This window comes from Vicia villosa, linkage group LG2 (genome assembly GCF_029867415.1).
Source record: "Vicia villosa cultivar HV-30 ecotype Madison, WI linkage group LG2, Vvil1.0, whole genome shotgun sequence".
NCBI classification, from domain to species: domain Eukaryota; kingdom Viridiplantae; phylum Streptophyta; class Magnoliopsida; order Fabales; family Fabaceae; genus Vicia; species Vicia villosa.
Window position 1 is genome coordinate 101,447,378 of NC_081181.1, and position 11,735 is coordinate 101,459,112.

Sequence of the window (11,735 nt, forward strand, 5' to 3'; positions counted from 1 at the left end):
ATCAAAACACTTCTGGATTGCCAAATACTTCTCCAAACAAAACTCGGATTATTACCAATATTTGCATCAAAAAAGGAGCATCTTGGAAAGTACCTTGCTTTAAAAATTCTAGACACAAGAGAATGAGGTTTTGTCAAAAAATGCCATCCCTGTTTGGCAACCATAGCCATATTAAACGATCTAAAATCTCGAAACCCCAAACCTCCTTCCTTCTTGCTACAAGATAACTTATCCCACGCCATCCACCTGATCCCCTTATTATTGTGACCACCTCCCCACCAAAACGAATTCATCATTTTCTCAATATCTTTAACAACCCATCCGGAATGATAAATATACTCATGATATAAGTCGGGATTGATTGAAGAACCGATTTGATCATAACTTCTTTACCCGCTTTGGATAACGATCTACCACGCCAAGCATTAATCCTCTTCCAGACACGATCCTTTATAAAGGCAAAAGTAGCTTTTTTACTTCTTCCCACCATAGACGGGAGCCCCAAATACGTTCTAGTACCTAAAACATGGCGAACACCCATTATGGTAGCAAGGTCCTCTTGCGCAGCTTTGCTCAGATTACGGCTAAAGTACACTTCTGATTTGTTCATATTGATTTCCTGTCCAGAAGCCTTGGCATAAGTATCTAAAATTTGCATAAGATGATTCACCTCCTCTAAGTTGGACCTGCAAAATAAAAAACAATCGTCAGCAAAAAGTAGATGGGACACACTAGGTGCCCCTCTACATATCTGAACGCCATGGATGTCTCCTTTAGCCACCGACTCTTTGATGAGGGCTGATAGACCTTCAGCTATAATAATAAATAGGTAAGGGGACAGTGGGTCCCCTTGCCGTAGTCCTCTTCCTGGTTTAATAGGTCCAACACTTTCTGAATTCACAAGCACTGAATATTGCACCGACGTAATACACATCATCATCCACTGAATCCACTTCTCCGCAAAACCCATATGCTTAAGCATACCACTCAAGAAATCCCAATCCACTCTATCGTAAGCCTTACTAATGTCGATCTTGAGAGCAAGATGAGCCTTATTCCCTTTAACCTTCCTTTTAAGGGCATGAATAGTCTCAATAGCAATCAGAGCGTTATCAAGGATTGATCGGCCTTCGATAAAAGCTGATTGTTCTTCCGAAACACATTTCTCCAAGCAACTTTTCAATCTAGTAGCCAACATCTTAGAGACTATTTTGTAAACCACATTGCAAAGAGAAATAGGTCTAAGACATTTCATATCTGTTGGTTTAACGGTCTTCGGGATGAGACAAACATTCGTTTCAGTAAGCGAGGTCGAGAAAAAACCTCTGTTCAGCCAAAGTGACACCGCCTCAAAGATATTGTCACCACATAAAATCAATTATAAAATCAAATTGAATTTTAAAAATTTAAATGAATGCAATAATAACTACATATTACTTTTTCAATATGATTTGGATATGGTTAAGGATTGATTTTTCAAAACTGGATATTTTACGCAGCCGTATTTGTAATCAATTACATCTACGATAACATCATTTTTTAAGTTACATCCCGTAATAATCGGTTACAACATTTGAATTATTGGACTTTTTTTGTTATAGTTTTCAAATATTCATTGAATTAACATTTTTTTATCTAGATAAAATTTATAAATATTGAAAAAATCCAACAAACTCAAGGTTAAATTGTGTTATTCAGAAAAAGTTTCATGATAATATTTGAGAATTTCTTTCTTCACCTCTCTATGGGGCTGACCCCAGCGAAAACCCCTACTTCGGAAATGCATTTCCGAAGTAAATTTTTTTTAAAATTTTTTCCTACTTCGAAAATGCATTTCCAAAATAATATATTTTTTTTCAAAATTTTCCAAAAATTCGGAAATTTTTTCAACTTTCTTCGACACATCATCACACAAACAAGGTAAAATCAAATGGAAACTGAGTTCTTTAAAGCATATATTTCTTCTCATCAATTTTTTATTCCATTGCTATTTTTTAAAATCAAGAAACAAATGAACTCTTTTTTCGGAAATGAACTTCCGAAACCCTAAAAAATGGGTGTTTTCGGAAGTGCATATCCGAAAATACCTTTTTTTTGGTGTTCTCGGAAGTGCATTTCCGAAATTAACTTTTTTTCCAAAAAAAAGTGATTTCGGAGATGGATTTCCGAAATAAAGGGGTATTTTGGGGTTTTTAGCGGAGGTGACCAAGAAGACTAGGAGGTGAATAAAGAAATTTCCTAATATTTCTTTTTTACAAATTCCATGTTTTTTATTAAACGCATATTGAATCTTCATTTCATAATTAACAAATATATGCAAATTTATATTCTCTATTTTCCTCAAATAATTGTAATTATTCCTCTAGTTTTATAACCATATTAATAACGCATGTCCATTTTAGGTATAGTAAAATGATGTATCCTACATTTGTTTAGTTTCTGCTAATCACGTGTATTTATTAAATTTGTACATATAAAATAAATAATATAAATGTTTTTTTGGTGGTTAATAATTTTTTTTGTGGACGTCGTTTTTGGGTACAAAAATCTTTTTCATATATGCGTTGTAAATGGTCATGTAGAAAGTTGATTTGAAACCATATATATTCTCTCTCCACCGAATCTAACAAGATAAGCAAATTAATCCACCGAAGGCTCGTTTATTCTCCTCTAACCATATTCGCACCAAAAGTTGATAAAAACTTCTTTTAACACCCTTTGATTCTTATCAAATGACTTACTCTATGTGATACTTGGTAACTAGAACGGTCAATTTTAGGGGTGTTCGCGGACCGGTTTGATTCGGTTTTGAGAGAATCCGATATCTGAACTGATTAAAATTATATGGATTGATTTGGATTAGATTTACAAATTTTTGCGATAAAATCCAAATTGAACCAAACCAAAAAATAACAGGTTGATTTGGGTTGGATTGATCGGGTAGATAAAAAATAGAAAAATATTTGAAAAAAATAACTTATATACAAAACTTAATTTTTCATGATAATAAAAAAAATAGTATTAATAGTGTTTAATCGTAAATATTAGACTAGCAATTTTTCTCTAATAGATTCAAAAATATTAAACAAGAAAAATATTTAACATAAAAGCTTTTGAATCTATAATTAGTCATTTGAGTTTGTATGATAATGAATGTATTTCATAGCTCTATGCTCATTTACCACAATACACTAACAATTTTCTAATAACAAATTAAAATATATTAACTTGTCAACATACGACATTTCACTTTTTTCTTGAATGCCTGGTAGTAATTTTTATGATAATTAATTATGGTTGGTTTGAGTTGGATTTACGGATAGAAAATTGAAAATTCGATACCCGAACCAATTGTCATTGGATTTCATTGGTTTGGTTCAGTTCTTGCCCGAACTAAAAAAATTTCCAACCCAAACACTATGGGTTGGTTCGGATTCCAATTGATTTTGATTTACCCGAACCAATGAACACCTCCTAGTCAATTTAAAGGATAGGGCCTAATATTTAAAATCCTCAATATATAAGGGTCTAAATTTTAATTAGTAACTGAGTCCCAAAATTAATAGACCATAAAATAAAGGCTCCTAAATATTAAATAAGGCCTCAAAGCCCAAATTTTTTTACAAAATATTTTTTATTTTTCATTAAAAATTGGGTTTTATTTTTAATAAAAAAATTGTTTTTTTTTGTAAAAATTCGATTTTTTATATGGAAAAATTGACTTTTATATTTTGGAAAAAAATCGAATTTTTTATCGCAAAATCGACTTCTAGTATTTTCGACAAAAAACCAAATTTATTTCTGGTAAAGTCAATTTTTATATTTTCGACAAAAAATCTGTTTTTTTTCGAAAAAGTCGATTTTTATATTTTCGACAAAAAATCGATTTTTTTTTTGAAAAAGTTGACTTTTTATATTTTCGATAAAAAATCGATCTTTTTCAAAAAAACTCGACTTTTTTATATTTTCTATTAAAAAATTGGTTTTTTTTCTTTAGAAAAGTCGACTTTTTCAATTTTCGAATAAAATTGATTTCTTTACGAAAATATCGACTTTTTAAAATTTAACAAAAAAATCATTTTTTCCGAAAAAGCCAACTTTTTATATTTTTGACAAAAAATCGATTTTTTTCGGAAAAAGTTGACTTTTTTATTTTCAAAAATAAAACGGTTGTTTTTTTTCTTTCGAAAATGTCAATTTTTTATATTTATGACAAAATCGATTTTTTTCAAAAAAATCAACGTTTTGTGCTTTTGACAAAAAAATGTTTTTTACCGGAAAAATAGACTGAGTTTTTCTACAAAAAATCGATCTAATTTTCGAAAATGTCGATATTTTATATTTTTTCGACAAAAAATCGGTGTTTTCCTGAAAAATTGACTTTTTATATTTTCGAAAAAAATTGTTTTTTTTCTCAAAAAAGTCGAATTTTTATATTTTTAACAAAATAATAGGTTGTTTTTCAAAAAAATCGATTTTTTTTTATTTCCGACAGAAGTTTTGTTTTATTCCGGAAAAATCTAAAATTTTATATTTGAAAAAAAAATGATTTTCTTATATTTGAAAAATTGGAGCTTTTTTTATATTTTAAGAAAAAACGACTTTTCTTATTTTTGACAAAAAAATAATTTTTTACGGAAAAGTAGATTTTTCATATTTTCGAAATAATCGATTTTTTAATTTTCTAAAAAATGAAGTGAGTTTTTAATTTTGTAAAAAATATATATTTAAAAAAATATTTTTTATTTTTTAATATAAAATTAATTTTCAAGCCATTTAGTTTTAAACAAATTATATTTTGGGGCCCTTACTTACATCTCACAAAAACAAAAATATGAGGGGGTTTTGAAATATGAGGCCAAAAAAACATTTATTTAGGACAATTTCTTTATCCACCCCCAACCTTCTTAGAAATCCGCGCAAAATTCTCAAAACGTCCCTATATTTCAGAAGTGCATCTCCGAATTCATCTTTTTTCGGAAAAAAAAATGATTTCGGATGTGTAGTTCCATAAATACCTTATTTTTTAGGAAAAAAAAAGGTGTTTTCGAAAATGCATCTCCAAATTTTTTTTCAGAAAAAAAGGTGTTTTCTGAAATGCATCTCTTAAATCACTTTTTTTCAGAAAAAAGATGCATTCAGAGATGCACTTCTGAAATATTGTCTGATGCAGAAGACAAAAAACAAACGAACAAAGCTTTGATTTATCATAAATAATCGAAATTACAAAGATAGATCAACATGATATTAAAGTTACATATTGTTAAACACGAGTAGTTGAGGATGGATCAACATTTTGATAACGTTAAACACGAGTAATTGAGGATGGGTGTTTTTGGAAATGCATCTCCGAATTCTGAGAAAATAGGGAAAAAAATGACTTCGGAGATGCATCTCCGAAGTCAGGGGTATTATGGGGTTTTAAGCAGGGATTCTCACCCCAGAGGAGTGGATAAAGAAATTGTCTTATTTAGTAAAGGGCTTAAAAATAAAGGGTCATATAGGAGCTTAATTGTTAGGGCTTTGTAATTTAGGGCTTTTTTGACTCCTCTACTTGTAACCAATTTCTTTGGGCTTATATCATTTTTATCGATGAAAATGAACAACGGAAAATTATATTCTTTAAAATTGAGTTCTCATATACTTTGTCTCATAATCAAATATTAATTAAAGGAGATGAACAAATAGAAATTTCTTTTAGTTTCTTGCAGGATTGATCTTGGACAAAAATAGCAAGACCTATATTTATAATTATTTTTATAAATTATAAATATGAAATAAATATATAAGTATTAGTTGTTCAACTTAATATGTAATATAATTAGTTTAGTGGTAAAGAAACTTGTTTTTGACCTAAAAGCGAGGCTCCAAATTTAGCAAGTCAATTAGCATAAACATTCCCTTCGCGTAAGGTGTGAACAAGGACAAGCTGACACTCTTTATGAATAAGAGATTGAATATAATCCACCAGAGACTCATAGTGATGAGTAGATGACACACCCTCTTAAAGAAACTTTAGAGTCGTTTAGGATTCAGACTCGTAAATCACGTCTCTGAAACCATGATACCAAGTAATATCAAGATCATGAGAAATGTCTTAAAGTTCGACATTGATATTAGAGGTGAAACCACAACTTTCTGCAAAATTTGTGATTCAACCTACAAAAGAGTTTCTCAAAAGACCACAAAGTCAGATGAACTTGGATTACCAATGAAACTACCAGAGTAAGTTATTCATACATATGCAACATGACTTGTGTCTATCAAAAACATAATCCCCTTCAACTAAAGAAGAAAGGGATCACATGAATAAGATTCCATATGCATTTGCAATAGAATCATCATGTATGCCATGTTATGTTTTCGACCAGATGTATTGTATGCTTTAAGTGCAATAAGTAGGTACCAATTTGATCCTGATTATGCTCATTGAGTAGCTATCAAGAATATCCTTAAGTACTTGAGAATGACTAAGGACTCTTATTTATATATATATATATATATATATATATATATATATATATATATATATATATATATATATATATAGGTCAGGAAGGGCTCGCTATAATTGGATACATTGATTCTAGCTTTCAGATAGATAAGGATAACTTTATATCAAAATCTAGTTACATGTTTTGATTAAATGGTGTGACTTTAGATTGAAATTTGGTTATGTGTTTTGCTTAAATGGTGGTGTCGTGTGTAGGAAAAGTTCAAAGCAAGATATATTTGCTGATTTTACAATCGAGGTCGAGTATATTGTTGCCTTAAATGCATCAAAGGAAGTTTTTTGATTCAAGAAGTTCATTAATGATATTCAAAATAATGGTGAATTGTTAAAGATATATATATATATATATATATATATATATATATATATATATATATATATGAAAATTTAAACAGGAAATGAAAGATATGTGAAATCTAAAATAAATAATAAAATATAATATTTTTGTTCATAAATTTAAAGGAAATTTCTCTATAGACCTCCCAACCTTCTAGTCCACCTCTGGTGAAAAACCCAAACTACCCCTGACTTCGGAAGTTCATTTCCGAAATGCAAGAAAAAGGCGTTTTCGGAGATGCATCTCCGAAAGCGCCTTTTTTTTTTGAAAAAATTGTCTTATTTCGGAAGTTCATTTCCGAAAATAGCATTTCGGAAGTTCACTTCCGAAATACTGCGCGTTCTGCAGATTTAACAAAACACTCCCCCTCCCCCATTCATTTACCCTAACTCAAATCAAAACACAACCCCTCTTCAAATTTTCTGCCAAAATCAAGTTTAAGATCAAAGAGCATTCCCAAGTCTTCTTCCAAACTCATCATCAAACACTAATTGGTAAGTTCTACATTGTTTTTTCAAGTTTTAGATCTATTTGAATAAACTCTAATAGGGTGTTTAGAAACTGAAAAAATCACATTAAGATAGGTTAGTACTGATATTAGGATGTTTAGTAGGCATAAAAGTAGTTTTGGTTTAGGTTTTTTGGGTCTGCCATTGGAGGCTGTATTGAAGGTCTGCGCAGGGGTGTTTCGGAAGTTCATTTCCGAAAACACCTCCATCCCAGTTTTCGGAAATGAACTTCCGAACTGTACCAGAAGTTCATTTTTTTTTGTTTTTTCATTTGTCTCGCATATTAATCGATTTCGATTGTTTACAGGAACATGTCAGGCAACCAACCAGCACGCATCAGACAGGGGAGAGAGTCCCAGACTACGTCGGCTAGACGCGAGCGGGCGGCGGCGCAGCTGGCGTCGACCCAGGGACGGGGGCAGGGCCGGGGACGCCGTGTGCGAGTTCCCGTGGACGTGGGAGAGGGTACATCTGGTTTAGGATCTAGGAGTCGGCTGGCGCTCCTAGGCCAGCACATGAGGAGATCCTGGAGAACCAGCAGGCCGAGGATGACCACGCCATTGATCTCCTGCCGATCTGCCAGCGGATAGAGATGCTTGGGCGGGACGCGTTGGATCGAGGTGTCGTTCATCAGGGCGGTCCAGATGCAGTCGCCGTGATGGAGATGATCGTCACTGATGCGGGCCGTGCGGCGGGGTACAGGCGGCAGAGGAGGGCCCAGGGTGAGAGGGTTATGCACACCTAGTAGTGGTCGGGTTTATTTATTTTTTGTTTTCGGATTGTATCTTTAGCACACTATTTTTATTTGTTTCGGTTTGTATATATTATTTTCATCGGATTAGTATTTTTTTTTGTTTATTTATCATATTAGTATTTTCAGTTTATCTATTGCTTATTTTATTTGGCGTTTACGTTTAATTAAAATGCGAGACTGTTTTAGATAAAACATAAAAAAAAAACACAGTTTCTGCATAATTCGGAAATGAACTTCCGAAATCACCCCCCATGAGGTGTTTTCGGAAGTTCATCTCCGAAGACACCCCCCATGAGGTGTTTTCGGAGATGCACTCCCGAATTATGGAAATTTTTTTAAAAAAAAACGCTTCGGAAGTTCATTTTCGAAGCAAGGGTATTTTGGGATTTTCGCTGGGGTGACCCCCATATGGAGGTGGCTAAAAAAATTTTCAATTTAAATTCACGCTCCAATTTGAGAAGGACCTACGACATTTGTAGAAGGTTGGGGAGTAGAACTATTTAAAAAACCTTCACCATATCTTGAATGACCAATGCTGCAAACTTTTGTTTGTTATCCAATCCAAATATAAAGGTATAGTGAATTCAGTTTGATTTTGGATGACTAAAAAAAATCTAATTCAAAATGTATCAATTTAATACAATGTATTTTTAATTGATTAATGCATATCAAAATTTATAAATTATATTTTTTGAATTACTAATAATATTATAAAGATGTAGTAAAACAATATGTTTGATATAAAATATTACATATAGTAGATTAATGTAAATATGTAATAATAAATCATACTAACATGAAAATAAAAATAAAAATAATAAAATATATGTATGCAGTTTTATTTAGTTTTCTTTAATTCAATTAAAAATCGGGTTTAATTCGAGCTATTTTTCATAAAATGAGATCCAAATACATCTAAAAAAATCAATTGTTATGCGATTTTTAAATTTTTGAACTAACTTATAATTTTTATTTGGATGGTTTTTAATTGAACACTTCTAACCATAAGCCTTCTTTATACTTTTAATCATTATTTACACCATAGGAATATTTTTAGTTTGTTTATTCTTTTAAATATACTCCAAAAAATAATAAATAAATAAATAAATATTTAAAGTTCTCTCAACTTAAAGCTAAGGAACAAAAAATCAACATCATCCTATGACTGAAGTTCCCATAAGAAACCAATTAGTGGTAGTACTCGTAACATTAGCCAAAGCAACCAACACGTTTCCAACACACAAACAAAAAAGCATAACTTCAAAAGCTCTTAAAGACATGGTGTGCTTTCAAGGAATAATCTTCTCTACAAATACCTCTCAAATACCCAAGAAACCTCATCACAGTTCACAATAACAACACTTTGTTAATTTCTGATATTGATCTCAAAACAAGAAACTATGGACAACTACTACAGCAACACCTCCTACGGTGGTCAAGGGAAACAACACCGTCCCGGCCAGAACCATTCAAAAGGCGAGCTTCTCTACTCTGCTAAGGTGTTATCGGATGCAGCACAGTCCGTTTACAACCATGAGCCTGGCAAGATGGACAAGGCCAAGGTAGCAACTGCCGCTTCCAATGTTTTAGATGCAGCTGGTGTTGATGATAGTAAGGGCTTTGGCATGTACGTTGACAAAGCCGCTGTTTATCTTAATAAACACGACTCTTCCTATGGAGGAAAAACTGGTCACTCTGGTGGTGGATTCGGTGGAAGTGGTGGTTATGGAAATAAGGTTAAGGTTGCTGAACATTCTGAGAGTGGTTATGGACGTTATGATAGTGGTTATAATAGGAATAATACTGAGAGTGGATATGGAGGTGGACGTTATGGTGCCAGTGTTGATGCGGTGAATTATACTGTGAGTAGATATGGAGGAGGTGAATGCTACGGTGATAATGGTTGTTATGTGAACACTTACGAGAGTGGGTATGGAGGTGGACGTTCTGATGGTGGTTATGGAAATAATAATAAGAGTGGTTATGGTGTTAGACGTTCTGGTTATGGTGGTGGTGATAACCGTTATGAGAGTGGATATGGTGACGGAGTACGATCAAGTGGTGGTTATGAAGAACGAAACTATTCTGGTGGAAGCTATGGATATAGAGGGAACTCTGGTGGGGGATATGGGGATGAACGTTCTGGAAGAGGGTACGGTAGGGATGGTGGTGGTGATAGTCGCTCCGGTGGTGGATACGGGTATGTTTATTAGGTCAGAATTAAAGATGGATTAAGGGTTTTGGTGAAACCAATTTCAGTGAATTAAACAAAGTTAATTATTATCACTTAAATAAGGGACATAGTCCATAAATACTTCTATATATTGCTATATTGCTGTGTTATAATGTGTGAAAATACAACTTTGTGTGTATGCTGTTGTTTCTAAGTTATAATTTAGCTTTAGTATTTTGTGTTTGAGTATGTATTAATTAAGGGTAATATTATTCTTACACTATATGTGACAACCACACCGTATGTTTATACGGTTTTGTATCTTTAAAATATTTTAATAATCATTTTTTCTTTTTCCTAACACATGCAAACAAATACCCATGTTGTATTTTGTACGGTGTAAAGATTTAGTGTATGGTTTTGGTGTCAAAATAGCACCCCTCATTAATTAATGTATTCCACCAGAAAATATCTATGCATTTGTCTCCTAGTGAAATAAACTAGTATTTATAATATTATTCTATCTTGCTAATTAACGTTGATTTACTTTTCATTTTCAATTCTCATATTTTTAATATGTTTTTGAGAGGGGTTGGATTCTCTAACTTTCAACTCTCTAATTTTTTATAATTTTTTTCTCTCTATTTTTTTGATGATTTATTTTCTCTCACACTATTTTTCTCTAAAATAAATAGCACTTCTCTTTTGTTTTATTCATTTTCATTTTGGCTAAAATTATTCTACCTTTCTTTCCATAAAGTAGATAAAGTAAAGGATCCTTCCCCTTTTGAGAGAGGATTTTTCCTCAACCGTATTAATTAGTTGATAGCAAGAATATAGTTATAATTGTTATATATAATACATAATAATGTTTTATTTTATGAGAAATGTTCATGTATATTTTTTTAACCTGCATAACACCGAATTAATTACATGTATAATCGTGATTATTTTAATTGTATAAGATAGTTAATCAATTTTTTTTTTAAAATATATAGTTTTTTTAAGCAAGATATTTTATATATATATATATATATATATATATATATATATATATATATATATATATATATATATATATATATATATATATATATATATATATATATATATATATATATATATATATATATATATATATATATATATATATATATGGAAGAACTACGAATTCTCCAATTTGAGAAACGGGATAATCCGACAAAAAAAGATTACAAACCAATTATAATTACGAAAGAAATAACAAAGGGTCTTTGTTAAACTTGTAAAAAGAACAATTGGAGTGAGTAATTTCTCCACAAAAAGACCACCTCCATATCAAAGTTTTAATATTTCACCCCGAATTGTTAATATTCTAAGTCTCGTTCCGGAAACAAACCTCATTCCTTAACAACCATATTGTCCACGGCAAATAACTCCTAATTTACTCTCTTTAACCTTTTGTACAC

At 31.5% G+C, this 11,735-nt stretch overlaps 1 protein-coding gene across 1 annotated transcript; it reads left to right on the top strand.

Annotated features, from left to right (window-relative positions):
• The first annotated feature begins 9,316 nt into the window (after positions 1-9,316).
• On the top strand, positions 9,317-10,570 carry LOC131646533 (uncharacterized). The gene has a single exon (XM_058916553.1). It carries the CDS (start codon positions 9,515-9,517, stop codon positions 10,325-10,327), a length of 813 nt encoding a protein of 270 aa, XP_058772536.1. The 5' UTR covers positions 9,317-9,514; the 3' UTR covers positions 10,328-10,570.
• The last annotated feature ends 1,165 nt before the right edge of the window (positions 10,571-11,735 follow it).

What these genes read in the sequence shown, in the direction of transcription:
- LOC131646533 (XM_058916553.1), top strand. Translation starts at nt 9,515, where the DNA reads ATGGACAACTACTACAGCAACACCTCCTACGGTGGTCAAGGGAAACAA.